Here is a 19662-nt window from a genome sequence, read left to right on the forward strand (position 1 = left end):
TACCCGACACAAATTAAACGCCCAGCATTTATTCTCTAACAACATATTATACAAAATTAAACATGTAACATAATAACTGAAACAGTATCAAAAATATTTCTCTATAGATTGGCTCTAACATTTCCAGCCCCCTAATTGGAGGGCGTGAAGACTGACAATTAGCGAACACTTACAAAAGAGCCAAATAACATTAACACTTCCTGTATCACACATGGTCATTCAAATTATCTTTCACAAAACCTGTAACCGATCAGAACATATACTGTATTTTCTCATTCCAAGTTACATGACATTCTCACAGATCAAGCATAGCTTGTCAATGGGTCTTTCTAAGGTGTTAGTCTTTGTCTTGATGATCACACGCCGCACCAGACCCTTAGCATCTGGAATGACACGAAGAACTCTCCCCAACATCCACGAGCTTCTTGGCGCTGACTCGTCGACCACCATTACAATGTCCCCCACAGTTACATTTCTTCTGACCTGAGTCCACTTTTGACGCTCTTGAAGCATAGGCAAATACTCGCGCACCCACCTCTTCCAAAACAAGTCAGCAAGATATTGCACTTGCTTCCAACGGCGGCGGGAGTATGAGTCTTCCTTTCTGAAAAGTCCAGGAGGCAAACCCGGCTTTTTCTTCATCAGTAGCAAGTGGTTAGGCGTCAGTGGTTCCAGGTCTGTTGGATCATCTGTTACTGTAGTCAGCGGTCTGTCATTTAGTACTGACTCCACTTCACACATTAGTGTCAGTAAACCTTCATCATTGACCAACTGTTCCTTCAGTATAGACCTCAGGACCTTCCTCAAGGTTCTGATCTGCCTTTCCCATATCCCTCCAAAGTGAGAACCAGCGGGTGGGTTAAATACCCACTGGATTCCCTTTTGCATGAGACAGTCTAGAATCTTTGACTGATTCCACTCTTGAATGGCTTCCGTTCAGCAGCGACTAGGTTGGTGCCATTATCTGAACGCATGACAGATACCTGACCTCTTCTGCACACAAAGCGTCTGATGGCGTTCAGACATGAATCAGTGTCCAAAGTGTGCGCAATTTCAATGTGCACTGCTCTTGTTGTAAGGCAGGTAAACAACACACCATACCTTTTTACTGTGCTGCGGCCATGCTTCACATTAAACGGTCCAAAGTAATCCACCCCAACATTAGAAAAGGGGGGTTCATCAGGTAGAAGCCTATCCTCTGGCAAATTTGCCATCTTCTGTTCCAGTGGTTTGCCTCTAGTTTTCCTGCAGATTACGCACCTTGACAGAAACTTCCTCACTTCTGAGTTAGCGGATGGAATCCAATACTTCTGTCGCAGCCGTGAAAGCATATACAGTCTTCCACAGTGCCCAATCTTCTCATGTATATCCTGCAAGATCAGTGTGGTGATATGTGAGCCCTTTGGGATAATGACTGGGTGCCTCACATGTTCTGGCATCCCAGCAGCTGCGAGGCGACCACCAACTCTCAAAACTCCGTCCTGCATCACGGGATCAAGTTTCCTCAAGTGACTAGTCTTTGTCACACACTTGCCTTTCTTTAACATGGTGATCTCTTCTTGGAATTGTTGACTTTGACAGAACTTAATGATCTCTGCCTCAGCTTGCACCAGATCTTTCAGGGTAAGTGTTGTCTGCATTGATTCGTTGTCTTGTTCTTTCTGTTTAGCGTACGTCTCTTTCCTTTTTTCACATTGTCGTAGCAGTAAGTCTTTGAGTTTGATCATCCATGCCACAGCTCTCTTCACTCGATGCCAGCTGGAATAGTGATTGATCAGCTTGTTCAACGTGTGAACATTCTCAGCTGCATTTGTGAGATGTACCATGGTTGCATGCCTCACTTCGCTGTCATCTTTATCAATCCTTTCCTTGTCAGGTCTTTTTGGCCACTGTCTTTCTGGGGTTTTCAGGAAAGCTGGGCCGTGGAACCAGCTTAGATTCTTCATGAGCTTAGATGGTGCAAGCCCTCTGGATGCACAATCAGCTGGATTGATTGCTGTACCAACGTACCTCCACTGCTGAGGATTTGTCAGCTCTCTAATGACCGCAACGCGATTGGCCACGAATGTCTTGAAGCGAAGATTTTCATTTTCAATATACTTCAACACAGTTGTGCTGTCAGTCCAGAATGTAGATTCAAGAAGATTCATCTGAAGCTCCGTTCTTAACATTTTGTCTATCTTTGCAGCAACCATAGCTGCAGTCAACTCTATTCGTGGAATAGTGGTTTGCTTCATGGGCGCCACACGGGATTTTCCCATCATTAATGTACAGTGAACCCGTCCATCATTGCTGGTCATCCTCAAGTATGATGCTGCTCCATATCCACTTTCGCTCCCATCAGAAAAATGGTGGAGCTGTGCTGTTGCGACAGGACCGAAGTCCAATGGTCTCACACACCTGGGTACGGTTACCTCTGACAGCTGGCACAGCTCTTGTAACCACTTGTTTCACTTATGACTGAGCTGTTCTGGGATCTTATCATCCCAAGCAAGACCCTCCCTGCATAACTGCTGCAAGATCATTTTTGCAGGGAGAATTCCTGGGGAAAGGAATCCCAGTGGGTCATAGATGGAGCTGGTGACGGAAAGTATTCCACGTCTCGTCACAGGTCTTTCTTTGATGTTAATCCTGAACTTGAATGCGTCAGACTCAGGGCACCATAGAACTCCTAAAGCACGTTCCATAGGCAGCAGGTCATGGTTCAAGTTCAGGTCTCTGACAGCTTTGGCTCTCTCATGCTCAGGGATGAATGAGAGCAAGGCACGACTGTTGCTTGTCCATTTCGTTAGGTGAAATCCTCCACCAGAACACAATTCAGTGAGGTCTGTGTATAACTGCATACCTTGAGTTTCCGTGGCAACAGACTTCAAGCAGTCGTCAACATAAAAATTTTCCAGGACTGTGCTTACAGCTTCAGGTGATGATTTGCTGCGGTTCTCCTCTGCTGTAAAGGCGATAGACTATTGCCTGAACCGTGTCAGCACTCCGATCAATGAGTTTGTTAAATCTGGCCCTTGTAGAAGTTCACTATTCAGTGAAACTCCTTGGTAGCTGGCAGCGCAGTCAAATACCACCCTCAGCTTCTTTTTTTGTGGATGATATACCCCATGGTGGGGAATATACCACTGTTTTCCATCCTTGCGGTTTAACTGTGTTGTTGGAACCTCAACGGCATATCCCTTGTTCAACATGTCACTCATGAAGGCAGTGTATTCTTCATGGAGTGCAGGATTCCTTTTCAGCTTGCACTGAAAGGCTCAGTGCACGCTGTAACACTGCACTTCGATTGTTCGGCATCTGAACGCACGACTTCTTCGTAGGAAGACTTATGGCATAGTGTCCATCAGTGAGATGAGTAGAGCTTGACACAGACTCCATGAAGTGGTGGTCTTATTGAGACATTCCTGCTTTATCATCACAGTGACGCTCTGGAAAGTCGTGGTTATACTGTCGTACAAGCAGTTGTTCCACGTTGTCGATGGCTATTCTGTTCACAATAGCACATGGTTGTACATCATTGGCTGCAGTATCTGTTTCTCTGAGTGGTCCATTCAGAATCCATCCAAGTGCTGTCTTTACGGCATATGGACCATTGTCCTCACTTGGGATCACCTTCCATGGCTCCAATATGGTGTATTCTTTAGTTCCAATGAGAAGCTCCACTTCAGCCTCAATATGAGGCAACCTCACCTCGCGTAGGTACGGCCACTTGTCAACCTCTTTCTGGAGTGGGATGTTCTCTCTGGAAACAGGAATACTTTTCTGTGTGAAGACCTTTGACAGTGCGATAAAGTTGTTGTCTGCCAGACTGCTGACTTCCAATTCTGTGAGCACATAACTCTCCTCTCGACTTCTGGAATTTATGGTCCTCAACGTTAGCTCGGTTCGTCTGCCTTGCACCTTCAACTTCCTTGCCAAGGCTTCGGTGCAGAACGATGCAGAGCTACCTGGGTCAATGAAAGCGTAAACCTCCACAGCCTTGTCACTCTTGCAGGACTTCACCCTTACAGGTACAATGGCAAGCACGCAGCTGCCTCCAGCCCCAGTACAGGCACTTGTCTCCTTTTCTTCAGACAACCCTGCTGGGCCTTTAGCAGTGCTACCCATATTGACCTCATCGGGAGGCTTCTCTTCCTCATAACTTGAGAAGTGCAACAAACTTGGATGCTTGAGTGAACAAACCTCGCACACCATCTTCCTTTTGCAATCTCTGCTCATGTGACCCTCTTGTGAAGGCGCAGTTGAGTGACAGGTCACTCTGGTTCTTACTCACTCTGCTTCTTTTGTCCATTTCTGAACCTTGGTTAACCTTGATAGCAAAGCTGCTCCCATGTCTAATGTCTTTCTTCAACTTATTTCCTTGCTGTGGCTTTTTCATAACCTTGTCTGACACTGCTGTTTCAAGATCGCCAAAGAGTGGGTCGGACATGATCTTTGCTTGGCGTTCAACGAAGGCCACCAGCTCTGTGAATCTTGCTCTGTTGCAGCGCCGCTCCTGGATAATTTTTCACACCAGCCTATTAATTAATGAAAGACCAAGACAGACTTTTAATTCATTTGAAAGCCTGATGCTTAACATTGTCCACCCCAGCAGTGAAACTCAGAAACCAGTCTTACTTGTTATCATCTATCGTCCACCTGGGCCTTACACAGAGTTTCTGTCTGATTTCTCAGACCTTTTATCTGATTTAGTTCTGAGCTCAGATAAAATAATTATTGTGGGTGATTTTAACATCCATGTAGATGCTAAAAATGACAGCCTCAACATGGCATTTAATCTGTTATTAGACTCAATTGGTTTCTCTCAAAATGTAAAAGAACCCACCCACCACTTTAATCACACTCTAGATCTTGTTTTAACATATGGCATCGAACCTGAACATTTAACAGTGTTTCCTGAAAACCCTCTCCTGTCTGATCATTTCCTGATAACATTTACTTTTACAATAATTGATTACACAGCGGTGAAGAGTAGACTTTATCAAAGTAGATGTCTTTCTGAAAGCACTGTAACTAAGTTTAAGAATATAATCCACCCACTGTTATCATCTCCAATGCCCTGTACCAACACAGAGCAAAGCAGCTATCTGAACGCTACCCCAACAGAGGTCGATTATCTTGTTAATAATTTCACCTCCTCACTACGTACGACTCTGGATACTGTAGCTCCTGTGAAAACTAAGGCCTCAAATCAGAAGTACCTGACTCCGTGGTATAATTCTGAAACACGTACCCTAAAGCAGATGACTCGTAATCTGGAGAGGAAATGGCGTGTCACAAATCTAGAGGATCATCATTTAGCCTGGAGAAATAGTTTGCTGCTTTATAAGAAAGCCCTCCGCAAAGCCAGAACATCTTACTATTCATCACTGATTGAAGAAAATAAGAACAACCCTAGGTTTCTCTTCAGCACTGTAGCCAGGCTGACAAAAAGTCAGAGCTCTTTTGAGCCAACCATCCCTTTAACGTTAACTAGTAATGACTTCATGAACTTCTTCACAAATAAAATTTTTATCATTAGAGAAAAAATTACCAATAATCATCCCACAGATGTAATATTATCTACAGCTACTCTTAGTACCATTGATATTAAGTTAGACTCTTTTTCTCCAATTGATCTTTCTGAGTTAACTTCAATAATTACTTCCTCCAAACCATCAACGTGTCTTTTAGACCCCATTCCTACAAAACTGCTCAAAGAAGTCCTGCCATTAATTAATTCTTCGATCTTAAATATGATCAACCTATCTCTAATAATCGGCTATGTACCACAGGCCTTCAAGCTGGCTGTAGTTAAACCTTTACTCAAAAAGCCATCTCTAGACCCAGCAGTCTTAGCTAATTATAGGCCAATCTCCAACCTTCCTTTCATATCAAAAATCCTTGAAAGAGTAGTTGTCAAACAGCTAACAGATCATCTGCAGAGGAATGGTTTATTTGAAGAGTTTCAGTCAGGTTTCAGAGCTCAGCACAGCACAGAAACAGCTTTAGTGAAGGTTACAAATGATCTTCTTATGGCCTCTGACAGTGGACTCATCTCTGTGCTTGTCCTGCTAGACCTCAGTGCAGCGTTCGATACTGTTGATCATAATATCCTATTAGAGCGATTAGAACATGCTGTAGGTATTACAAGTACTGCGCTGCAGTGGTTTGTATCATATCTATCTAATAGACTCCAATTCGTGCATGTAAATGGAGAGTCCTCTTCACACACTGAGGTTAATTATGGAGTTCCACAGGGTTCAGTGCTAGGACCAATTCTGTTTACATTATACATGCTTCCCTTAGGCAGTATCATTAGAAGACATAGCATACATTTTCACTGCTATGCAGATGACACCCAGCTCTATCTGTCCATGAAGCCAGATAACACACACCAATTAGTTAAACTGCAGGAATGTCTTAAAGACATAAAGACCTGGATGGCCGCTAACTTTCTGCTTCTTAATTCAGATAAAACTGAGGTTATTGTACTCGGCCCTGAAAATCTTAGAAATATGGTATCTAATCAGATTCTTACTCTGGATGGCATTACCTTGGCCTCCAGTAACGCGGTGAGGAACCTTGGAGTCATTTTTGACCAGGACATGTCCTTCAACGCACATATTAAACAAATATGTAAGACTGCTTTCTTCCATTTGCGCAACATCTCTAAAATTAGAAATATCCTGTCTCAGAGTGACGCGGAAAAACTAGTTCATGCATTTATTACTTCCAGGCTGGACTACTGTAATTCATTATTATCAGGATGTCCAAAAAACTCACTGAAAAGCCTTCAGCTAATCCAAAATGCTGCAGCAAGAGTCCTGACAGGGACTAGAAAGAGAGAGCATATTTCTCCTGTTTTGGCTTCCCTTCATTGGCTTCCTGTTAAATCCAGAATTGAATTCAAAATCCTGCTCCTCACATACAAGGTCTTAAATAATCAGGCCCCATCTTATCTTAATGACCTTGTAGTACCATATCACCCTATTAGAGCGCTCCGCTCTCGCTCTGCAGGCCTACTTGTTGTTCCTAGAGTATTTAAAAGTAGAATGGGAGGGAGAGCCTTCAGTTTTCAGGCCCCTCTTCTGTGGAACCAGCTTCCAGTTTGGATTCGGGAGACAGACACTATCTCTACTTTTAAGATTAGGCTTAAAACTTTCCTTTTTTCTAAAGCATATAGTTAGGGCTGGACCAGGTGACCCTGAATCCTCCCTTTGTTATGCTGCAATAGATGTAGGCTGCCGGGGGATTCCCATGATGCATTGAGTTTTTCCTTTCCAGTCACCTTTCTCACTCACTATGTATTAATAGACCTCTCTGCATTGAATCATATCTGTTATTAACCTCTGTCTCTCTTCCACAGCATGTCTTTATCCTGTCTTCCTTCTCTCACCCCAACCGGTCGCAGCAGATGGCCGCCCCTCCCTGAGCCTGGTTCTACCGGAGGTTTCTTCCTGTTAAAAGGGAGTTTTTCCTTCCCACTGTCGCCAAAGTGCTTGCTCATAGGGGGTCATATGATTGTTGGGTTTTTCTCTGTATCTATGAAGCGCCTTGAGGCGACTTTTGTTGTGATTTGGCGCTATATAAATAAAATTGAATTGAATTGAATTGAATATCATATGCATGGATTCTCCAGCGCTCTCTTATTTTAAATGGCAACTTGGAAATGATGACCCTCATAGTTGCAGGGTTGTCCATCTCTTCCATATAGTCCACATCCTCCATGGCATTACGACAGCTCACCAGGAATACAGAGAATGCGCTCAACGCCTTTCCATCTTCAGCCTTAATTTGTGGCCACTTCGATGTCTTCTCAATTAGTGTGCTAGCAATCTGTAACTCATTTCCATATTTATCTTGAAGCAGCTGCAGAGCCCTTTCATACCCCCGATGTTCAGGCATATGCTGACAACTCCTCACAAGATCACGAGGCTCGCCTCGAGTATACTGCTCCAGAAAATATAGCTTGTCTGAATTGCTATCAGTTCTGGTGTCAATAGCGTGCATGAATGCCCTCATAAACGACCTGTACTCCAAAGGATCTCCGTGGAACACTGGCACATCCCTTTGTGGTAACCGAGCCAGCTGTTGGTACTTTACAAGCATCTCTGTGATATCTGCCTGTTTCTGCATAACTTGATAAAGCTCACTTGGTCTGGTCTCCTGAAGTGAGACACCATCTTGGCGTTGGCTCGGCCCCTGCAGTGGAGTTCTATGTGTCTTAGGTATGGCCCCTGCTGCAGTACTTGGATCACCAGGATTCCTCCAAGAGGCAGACCTATCTATCTCTGTTGGCTTCCCTGGTGTGTGTTTTACGTTGCCATGACGATTTTCGTTATTCATCTTCAGGAGGTCACGACGTGGCATTACCGTAAGTCTGGTTTCACTCACTTGAGACTTAACCCCTCCACATTCCTCATACACTTTCACTTTGGCAGTAGACACTGCAATGGCTGTTTCAATTTCCAGTCTTTCCTTTGCAGCTTTAATTTCTGCTTCTTTTAACTCTAGAGCCTGTTTTTCTTTCAGAGACGCTGCTCGTGCCATCAGAGCTGCTCTGTTAGCTTCTTCCTTGACGCGCTCTGACGATGCTGTCGACACCCTTGACGTGTTGGATACTTTAGACTTGTTTGACACTCTAGATGTTTTTGACACTCTGGATGCACTGTCCATGGGAGTTATCTCTTGATCACATGTTTGTATTTCAATCCATGTATTAACTCTATTAATGAACTGCAAACATCGTTCTGACATTGGCTGAAACCAAAATTGTTGGTCAGCCTCCTTTTCCTCCTCATCTTTAATACACAGCAACACTGCATAATTGCATTCTTGAAACTCTTCATACAACTTCTTGTAAACTTTCAGTGCCTCTCTCACATCATTTACAACCAGCAGAATTTCATGGCTCAAAAGTCGCTCAGTTTCATCTTCTTGTGCTGTCACTTGTCCTAATTTGCCTCTTCTCACCTTTGTGAGCTGATGCAGTTTGAACTCCAGACCTTTGTCTGTCATCGCCCTCTGGCTGTCATCACGCGTAACTACACCCACACTGTCATTAATGTCGTCCGCCATTGTAATTATATAACACCGCTAAGCCGTAATGATTTTCTTCGGCACAGCTGTCGGGTGGTGTACTGCACAAACTCCTTTATGCTACTTCCACAGGTAAGATGCATCTGACAAAACACTTTTTACTTAGCTGTTCGCCGTGTTGTTGTGTGTAGGCGTCCTTATGCCGACGATCCGGTGACTTTTCTATGTCTCAGTCGGTGGCTCTACCGCCGAAAACATTCCTCCGTTACTCGATAGATTTTTGACTTTTATGTAGTGGCGAATTTCTGTCCCAAGCTTCGAAAAAATAATTCTTCCACTTCTTAATGTGAGCTGTTCAGATTTATTTCTGACTCGTACATACAAACAAAAGATGTCACGGTCAAAAAACTATTTGCTGCTACAGCGCACATTTCCATTGCCGTCCTGGCTCACTCTAACCTGCTACTGTAATGTTGTAATGTTTTCTTACCCGACACAAATTAAACGCGCAGCATTCATTCTCTAACAACATATTATACAAAATTAAACATGTAACATAATAACTGAAACAGTATCAAAAATATTTCTCTATAGATTGGCTCTAACAACCAGCTATCCGGTTGTTCAGTGATGACGCGACGAATCCTACTTCTGGGTCTAAAGTAGTATGCGTTTAATATGGCTTTTGTGTTGTTAACATGTTTAATGTTATGTATTTTCTTCTATTTAATCTCAAAAAGCTCCTAAAACAGTCAGTGATCCCTGTTGACCTCCCTCTCCTTTTATTACCACTAATCATTTATTTAAGCTCAGTTTTTAAAACCTTAGGATGTAACTACAGCCCAGCCTATGCAGCAGTATATGAATGACTAACCTCGTATTGTGGATGGATTATCTCAGTTGTTCTCCTGGCTGAAGTTTGGTCCTTTTACAGCATCCTGCCATGCGATTACATTTGTTCCTGACCACCGAGAACACTCAAGTTAACTTTTATCGAGTGGAAAAAAAGTTAGCTTGTTTATATTATGCTAACATAGCTGTGTCGCTAGCGGTCACGTAGCACATCATTATATACCAGCTAGCCCAACTTCAGTAACCCTACAAACGTCACTGCTGTTTAGTTTTCTGTCTTCATTTATGTTGGAAGTGATAGCAGAGCTGTACGTTTGAATTTGTTTCCAAAACCCCGCAGTCAGGACATGCTATATTGTACAGTGGGGCAAAAAAGTATTTAGTCAGCCACCGATTGTGCAAGTTCCCCCACCTAAAATGATGACAGAGGTCAGTAATTTGCACCAGAGGTAGACTTCAACTGTGAGAGACAGAATGTGAAAAAAAATCCATGAATCCACATGGCAGGATTTGTAAAGAATTTATTCGTAAATCAGGGTGGAAAATAAGTATTTGGTCAATAACAAAAATACAACTCAATACTTTGTAACATAACCTTTGTTGGCAATAACAGAGGTCAAACGCTTACTATAGGTCTTTACCAGGTTTGCACACACAGTAGCTGGTATTTTGGCCCATTCCTCCATGCAGATCTTCTCGAGAGCAGTGATGTTTTGGGGCTGTCGCCGAGCAACACGGACTTTCAACTCCCGCCACAGATTTTCTATGGGGTTGAGGTCTGGAGACTGGCTAGGCCACTCCAGGACTTTCAAATGCTTCTTACGGAGCCACTCCTTTGTTGCCCGGGCGGTGTGTTTTGGATCATTGTCATGTTGGAAGACCCAGCCTCGTTTCATCTTCAAAGTTCTCACTGATGGAAGGAGGTTTTGGCTCAAAATCTCACGATACATGGCCCCATTCATTCTGTCCTTAACACGGATCAGTCGTCCTGTCCCCTTGGCAGAAAAACAGCCCCATAGCATGATGTTTCCACCCCCATGCTTCACAGTAGGTATGGTGTTCTTGGGATGCAACTCAGTATTCTTCTTCCTCCAAACACGACGAGTTGAGTTTATACCAAAAAGTTCTACTTTGGTTTCATCTGACCACATGACATTCTCCCAATCCTATGCTGTATCATCCATGTGCTCTCTGGCAAACTTCAGACGGGCCTGGACATGCACTGGCTTCAGCAGCGGAACACGTCTGGCACTGCGGGATTTGATTCCCTGCCGTTGTAGTGTGTTACTGATGGTGACCTTTGTTACTTTGGTCCCAGCTCTCTGCAGGTCATTCACCAGGTCCCCCCGTGTGGTTCTGGGATCTTTGCTCACCGTTCTCATGATCATTTTGACCCCACGGGATGAGATCTTGCGTGGAGCCCCAGATCAAGGGAGATTATCAGTGGTCTTGTATGTCTTCCATTTTCTGATGATTGCTCCCACAGTTGATTTTTTCACACCAAGCTGCTTGCCTATTGTAGATTCACTCTTCCCAGTCTGGTGCAGGTCTACAATACTTTTCCTGGTGTCCTTCGAAAGCTCTTTGGTCTTGGCCATGGCGGATTTTGGAGTCTGACTGTTTGAGGCTGTGGACAGGTGTCTTTTATACAGATGATGAGTTCAAACAGGTGCCATTCATACAGGTAACGAGTGGGGGACAGAAAAGCTTCTTACAGAAGACGTTACAGGTCTGTGAGAGCCAGAGATTTTCCTTGTTTGAGGTGACCAAATACTTATTTTCCAACCTAATTTACAAATATATTCTTTACAAATCCTACCATGTGGATTCATGGATTTTTTTTTCACATTCTGTCTCTCACAGTTGAAGTGTACCTCTGGTGCAAATTACTGACCTCTGTCATCATTTTAAGTGGGGGAACTTGCACAATCGGTGGCTGACTAAATACTTGTTTGCCCCACTGTATATTAATGGTTTATTGCCATTTCGTAGTTACCAAAAGACAAAAGGACATTTTAACCCTCAGCACAACATCACAGCTAATACATGTCACATATTAGTCATTTAAACAGTAATAATTAAATATTTTTACTATACTATAAACAAAAATATATAAATACTATATCTATAGATAACACAACAATTAATACATGTATTGCTTAATTAATAAAACATCAGAACGATATAAAAACAGATTAGAAATAGCAATAGCTTCATAACAGACCAATAAATCAACACATTTTCATCAGCAGATGCTTGCATGTTCAGTAAAAATATTTCAACAACAAGTTTTTGATTAAAATGATGAATGAACTTCAGCGTTATGTAAGGGAAGTTTCATGTTGGACTCATGGTCCTTTGTTATTCCAGTTTAGGACCATGTCTCTGACGTATGTATCATATCAAATATATGTCATATCAAAACAACCCCACACCTGCAGTTGTTTCAGTTTTTCACAGGTGTTTCCTGTCAGTGGTCAACCTCACTCAGGTGGACATCCATATCACCCAACCAAACAACAAGCTCCTCCCTTTGTGCTTCAAATCCCTCCCACTCTGAGACAAGGAGCTGAGAGAGAGAAAACAAGGGTCAATTATAAAGAAGAGAGAAAAGTGAAACCCTCCTCAGAAGGTCGACCTGTGATGGACTCCTGTTTGGTGTTCACGTCATCCCAGCGGCGGCTGCACTCACTCGCCAATGCCAGCAGCCGAGTCTGCAGGGTGCCCTGGAAGAGCATAGTTAATTTTCGACTCTTCCTGGTCAGGCTCTCCAGCTGGATGAGCCAAGGTCTCCCCTTTCACCACCACCTCTAAACACACAAACACAAATTGCATGTAAAGCAGGAGGTGCAGATTTTTTTTGCTATTCTTTTCTAAATCCAGGCTTGATCACATGGAGGTATTTGGAAAACTTTTTTGGCCAGCGGACGACTGTTGTCTCGCAGAAAGTCAAATCAAATGTATGCGATACACAAACAATTCACAAGAACACATTAAAAAAGAAAGTCCCGTTCTTGCCTGATTTCAAGTGAAATCTGCATCAAAACAGGGAGACAGAATTAAAGTGTTTGTAGCAAATGTGAGCACAAAGCTTCACTTTATACAAGCCTGCTATTAAAGTTCTCCTCTATGCAGACAGCGTTCCTGTTTTCAAGGCACAACTTGGATCTGCTGTACAAATCTTATGGATACACAATAAATGAAACAGTAGTGTGCACGACTTCAGATTCTGATCCCTTGTCTTAATATGGTCCCAAAAGGCTCAGAACAACCAACATAGCGATAGCAATAAAGCAAACGTTGAGGCTTCAAAATACAAAGTCCATAAACTAATGGCTGACATGGGTTTTATCATAAGGGTGATAAATATACAACATATGGTCTTAAGACTAAAAGTATAATACAGATTTTAGTCTGAGAGATTTGACGTTCATTTACCTGCAGATGCCCTATACGTGCCTGCTCTGTGGTTTTCCACAACTATTTGCACATCACTATTTAATACAGGAAGTAGGTGAACTAAAACAAGTCATCTTTCTTTGTGAGAGGACCATATTAATGAAACCAATCTCAATGACATCACAGAGATCCCTAAAGATGCTCCTGCTGTTTTTCTTCCTCCTCATCCAAAGCTTCCTTCTCCTTGTCCTCGACTTCCATCCAATTGTAATTCAATCTAATTGTGTTTCCCCCTCCTCTTCCTCATTTTGTTGGAGCTGTGAAAGGAATTAGTGTGAATCTGAATTAATTTTTGCAAATGTGAAAAATCAGCTTTTCGGTCAGAGATGCTCTTGTGATTTAAGCTGGGAAGAGTAGATTTATGTGTTGATGCTGCCTGCTTCATCTCTACGACTGGTTGCTGAGTGATATTTACACCCCGGCTGGATTACAAACTTTAACCACGTGTTGAACTTTGGCCCAGCGTTGATACCTCTTGTATAGTATAGTATAGTACTTGTATAGTATAATGACCTCTTCTTGGCTTAATGTATGATGGTGGATAAATGAAATGTACAAAGAAAATTTAACTATATCACAAAAGATCATCTATCTTTGAAACATCAAATGACCGGAGCATAACTTGTCAAGTAGTGAGGTGACCAAATACTTATTTTCCACCCTAATTTACGAATAAATTCTTTACAAATCCTACCATGTGAATTCATGGATTTTTTTTTCACATTCTGTCTCTCACAGTTGAAGTGTACCTCTGGTGCAAATTACTGACCTCTGTCATCATTTTAAGTGGGGGAACTTGCACAATCGGTGGCTGACTAAATACTTTTTTGCCCCACTGTATTTAGATAGAAGCTAGCGAGCTAACTCCCTGCTAACTTCTAACTCCGTTAAATGTCATAAATTCCGTTTTCATGGATGCCTGGATGTTAAACTCAATTGTTACACCTGGTAGAGCAGAACGCTGATCATTTTATTAAAGATGAAAGACTTTAGACAGTTTTTCAACTCTCATTAATGCCATAGTGATCGTTTGATATATGGACCTGCAGCGGAGTTTAGACCCAGACACGGCTAGTGACGTCAGACTGAACAATCAGATAGTCTCCTGTGTCAGTGAAAATAGGCGACTCCCCTAATAAACAGGGGAAGTATAAAGACCCCACCACCCCATTCATGTGCAATGAAGGAAAAGACCAAACTGTTTGTTTATCAGGCTGTAAATATGTTTATTTGTGCTGTGAAGTTTTAACATGGGAGTCTATGGGGGTGACTCACTGCTGTTTCTGCTGGATGTCATAGGAACTGCAGGTGTTTGGTTCACATGAAGAATGAGAGCTAGCAGGACCTGATCTGTTGATGGATTTAGCTCCTGTGGTTTTTTGCTTCTGATGCTTTCTGTTTTCTTCAGGGGATGAGGTCAAGCAGGTGCAAGTGGAGAAGGAGGAGCAGCTGGAAGAATCAAGCAGGAGGCTGATAGAGAGGGAGGAGGACCTGTTCAGCTATGACTCGGTCAATGAGGAAGAGGAGGACGAGCTGCACAAAGACTTCGAGGCTCTGCAACTGAAGCTGTGGATGGCCATCAATGACACCTTCACCCCCTCCTCCTCTGCAGGGGAGCTGAAGGTCCTGAGGAGTGCCATGGTGTCTATCCAGCAGCAGGAGGCGCAGGGCCGGCGCTGGAGAGACTGTCAGGAGGAGCGAGTCCCAAGATGGCGTCCTCAGAAATGTCTCAGCATCCACAACATACTGCTCCAGAACATGGTGGAGGGCCGAATAAAGGAGGCTGCCAAAGACACCTCGGGAGGAACCGACTGGCTCTCTTCACCTGTGAAGAGACAGGTTAGTCACCTGGGAGGAGGTGTGGGAGGAGCTCTGCTGGTACTCAGTTTGAGCTGGATGAGAGTTTTTTTTTAAAAATTCAATTATTTATTAGATTTTACATTTTATAATAACAAATACAAAAATACAACAACCAAAAACAAGAAGCAAAAAATCAAAACAAAAACAAAAGAGAACAAGAAAAAAGCAAACAAAAAGAACAAAACAAAAAGTCAGGTAGACATGTAGGTGCAGAAATTGCCCCATTGTTCCACCAAAGCTTCCGTCACATGATCTTACCTTCCCAACATCTTTTCGCAAGTAAAGTTCCCAATCATTCTGGCCACATTTTAAGCATTTGAGTATAGGTGTCCTTTCAGTATTCCAAAATGACACAGGCACATGTTACTGGTGCAGTGCTTAACACTCTAAACTGGTGTTTATTTAATTGTGGCACCTTTCTTTTATCTCCTAGTAGACATAATTTAGGTGATTTGGGCAAGTTACAAACCTTCCATCCCTGCATATAATTCAATACAGTGTTCCAAACTGAAAAAACAAACAAACAGTGGGCATTCAGGGGGCATGTATCAGTACCTTTGGCTTGTTGGCATTTCCAACACAAGTCCTCTCTACCAACACCCATTCTATACAGCCTTGAAGGAGTATAATAATATATATTAAGATTTTTTACTGAATAAATTAAAATTATTCTTATTCAATTAAAATCCAGTTTATCTTGTTTTTCTCTGCTCAATGTTTGCCTAATCTAGCCATTTCAAAAGTATGCTTTAATAATCTATATTGGGCAGGACTAATCCCCCTTTTTGTTTTGGTTGGGACAGTCGATTAATGTTAATACGGGGTTTGATGAGAGTTTTTACCCTACTCCCTGTTCGATGAACCTGTCCAGGTGTGTCGAGTGGGAAGATGTGTGAAGGAAGACCTGCTGACGGTGGTGAGGAGGGTGAAGAACTGCTACCCTCCTCACATGGACATCATGAACCTCTACGCCGGCCTGTACCATCAGGAGTTCTCGGCCCACCTCACTCAGCTCACCGCTGCAGGGCTGGACGACGATGACTGCAGCTACCTGTTGTCCTGGGTCAACCAGTACTACCCACAGTGAGTCTGTGTGGCACTGGGTGTGGCAGCGCTGCCCACAGGCCAAAGAGCAGAGTGCTAATCACCATAGCAACAACCATAACAACAACCCTGAAACAAATCAATGCGAACCTAAACACTTCTACTGAGCTTAACCATGACAGCAGAACCATTACTGGGGAGCCGTTATTGCAGAACTGTCACAGCAGAGCTGTTACAGCAGAACCGTTACAGCAGAGCCATTATTGCAGAACCGTTTCAGTAGAACCGTCACAGCAGAGCCATTAAAGCAGGGCCATCACTGCAGAACCGTCACAGTAGAGCTGTTATTGCAGAACTGTAGCAGTAGAAGCATCACAGCAGAGCTGTTACAGTAGAACTATTACAGCAGAACCATTACTGCAGAATGGTTACTGCAAAACGGTTACAGCAGAACCGTCACAGCAGAGCTGTTACATCAGAACTATTACAGCAGAACTATCACAGCAGGTCCTGTCTGAGCATCAGTCCTCTGCCTTACCTGAACACAGCCCAGATTCCTGCTGCGCTGTGAAACATTCACAATTATTTATTTAAACCATCAGCCAGACCTGTAGGTCCCAGTTCTGGTCCACAGGCCTTATCTTTATCCTCTCTGTAATAACCACTGGCTAGTTTCTTTTGCATGATCGTATTCTGTCAGACTCATGTGAAGGAGAGAAGTTAGTGTGTGTGAATTATGATCTTTGCTCGGTGTGGTCAATAAGACTTCAGAAAGTTGTCACGGTTGAGGATTGAGTGGACTCAAGCACGGAGCTGTGAATATAAGCAGTGCGTTTATTTACAATGGATAAAGGTTGACAATAGTTAAAATGTGCAATGATAATAGTTGGTGCGTCCTCCTTCCCGTGCTCAAACCGTGCGTGGTAGTGAGTGCCAGTCTCTCCTCCAAGTGTTTTCTTGTGCTCGTGAATCCTCCGTCCCAGTTCCTAGTTGCACACAGACAATAGTAATGAATAACCAAAAAGAGCAGACAACACTGAGCAACATGAGCGGCTCGTAACATTACCAGGCTTAGTGCAATACTCCAGCGCTGTCGTTCGCTCAGCCACACCATTAAATAGCCCTGCCCAAGATGGTGGATGATTGGTAGCAGCTGGTGGAGAATCGGTTGCAGGTGAGGCAGCTCAGGGCCACAGCGCCTCCGGGTCGGAGGTCCCTCGTTGCTATCCGACCTCCGTAAACACCACAGCGGAGGGAAACAGAGCGAGAGAGGAAAACACACACACACATATACACACAGGCGGGTTGACCGGTCGGGGCACCATCCGACCCTGACAGTACCCCTTCCTCTAACGCGAGCCACCCGGCGACCCACCAAACTTGTAAGGGTGCCGGTGGCAGAATTCTCTCACCATGGCATCATCGAGAATTGCGGACCGCGGCACCCAGGAGCGCTCTTCCGGACCATACCCATCCCAATCCACCAAAAACTGAAAACCTCTACCGCGGTGCCTAGCATCCATAATGCGGGTGATGGAGTATGCCGGGGCGCTGTGGATAATCTTTGATTCAGTTTTGAGTGGAATGTGTTTGGTTGAGAGCCATACCTGCTGGCCCACCTGGTACTCTCAGAAAAATTATGGCTCTTAAATGGTTCTTCAGATGTCTTCATGGTTCTTTAAAGAACCATCATATGTCAAAGAACCTTTTTATTTTGTAAATGGTTCTTTAGGTACTACAAATGGTTCTTTAAAGAACAAAAGGTTCTTCATCCTTAGCTATCTAAATTTGATGGTGTAAAATGGCATACATATTTGTTATAATTATAGTGTGAATTATACTGTGTGTTTTGTTTGTGTACATGTGTGTGCAAAGGGGGAGGGCGGGTTACCTGGCAATTACCCTTTAAGAGCAGATGGTAGGAAACTGAATATTCAAATAAAAGTTAGAAATACTTGGTTAAAAATATACTGGTGGCAGGGGTGGGGGCCAAAGCCTAAAGACCCTACCCCCAACACCCCTAACCCTGCAAACCCACTGATCACAAATAATGTGGTAATAGAATATGGAATTTATTATTAAGACGTTTACTGTACTTTAGTTTTAAGTTTTAATAAAGTATTACTATTTTCTGTTTCAAGGCATTACTTTTGAGATTATTATACATATTAGAAAATATAGCAAAATGATAATACTAATTATTGTAAACTTTATAAACCACCCAGCAGTATGTAAAGTCAAATTATAAAATACAAGTAAATAACAATTGTACAACAGAATGTCAGTGTAATGAACACACTTATGTGTAGTGAACACACTTATGTGTTCATTATCGACACACTTACTTAGTTTTGACAAAGCGCACTGCTTAGGTAAAGGATCTGAGTACTTGTTTATCACTGAGCAATTTGTTAATATGTGTTTCGAGCCAAATAAATGACAGAGAGAGAGAGTCACGTTAGAACATGTCGTACTGTGGCAACCTTCCGAAAGAGAAGGGGGGCGTCAATTGTTGGGATGCACATGCGCAGACAGATTGTGCGACCGGTGGGCCTTGAACTTTGTAAGGGAAAAAACACTTTCTCACAGTCGGTGACAGCAAAGCGGATAACAGTCTTCAGTACCTGCTGGTCTTTGAAGCTCTGGATTCTGGGACTGTTGGAAAAGGTAAAACATTTTCATTAAAACCTTTTTACTGTTTTGTTTTTGTTACTTGTCATTGTAGCTTGCTGTTAATGCTGTGCTAACAACAAGGGTTAGCTATGTTAGATACGTTAGCCGCTGATGTTAACGCAATTTAGTATCCAGTATACAGAACTGTTTTCCTAACAAAACCACTGTTATAATTAAGTGAAGGTGCTCCCAGCTAATTTGAACCTTTGGCTTCTCAAATTGTGTGCTGCGTACATAACGTAATGTCAGCTAGACCGATATTAAAATTTATAATATTGTTAAAGTCACTAAAAGGGCGCATGAAGCCTGTTTGACATGAGTGCTGTGTCTGCTCTAGAAACTCTTACATTAAATACTCACATCAGCCTGTACTTTGCAGTCTGTAAGAGCTGTATAAAACACAGCTATGCGTAAGTGTTTTGAATGAATAGAATGTGACACATTAGAAGGTGTGTCTTTGACTGTTACTGTATAACTTATTTTCAGACTACTTGACAAGTTATGCTCCGGTCATTTGATGTTTCAAAGATAGATGATCTTTTGTGATATAGTTAAATTTTCTTTGTACATTTCATTTATCCACCATCATACATTAAGCCAAGAAGAGGTCATTATACTATACAAGTACTATACTATACTATACAAGAGGTATCAACGCTGGGCCAAAGTTCAACACGTGGTTAAAGTTTGTAATCCAGCCGGGGTGTAAATATCACTCAGCAACCAGTCGTAGAGATGAAGCAGGCAGCA

General features: G+C 42.8%; 1 protein-coding gene across 6 annotated transcripts in view; it reads left to right on the top strand.

Annotated features, from left to right (window-relative positions):
* Positions 1-19662, top strand: part of LOC113037477 (tumor necrosis factor alpha-induced protein 2-like) — a 79219-nt gene that overhangs the window by 2539 nt on the left and 57018 nt on the right. For all 6 annotated transcript variants that reach the window (XR_013901650.1, XM_026194601.2, XM_080289497.1 and 3 more), the window contains exons 3-4: positions 14744-15174; positions 16067-16278. Coding sequence is in view for 5 of the 6 variants with exons in the window: in XM_026194601.2 (XP_026050386.1) it covers positions 14744-15174; positions 16067-16278 (643 nt within the window). In the remaining variant the exon portion in view is untranslated. The remainder of the gene's footprint in view (positions 1-14743; positions 15175-16066; positions 16279-19662) is intronic.

This window comes from Astatotilapia calliptera, chromosome 15 (assembly GCF_964374335.1).
Source record: "Astatotilapia calliptera chromosome 15, fAstCal68.1, whole genome shotgun sequence".
NCBI classification, from domain to species: domain Eukaryota; kingdom Metazoa; phylum Chordata; class Actinopteri; order Cichliformes; family Cichlidae; genus Astatotilapia; species Astatotilapia calliptera.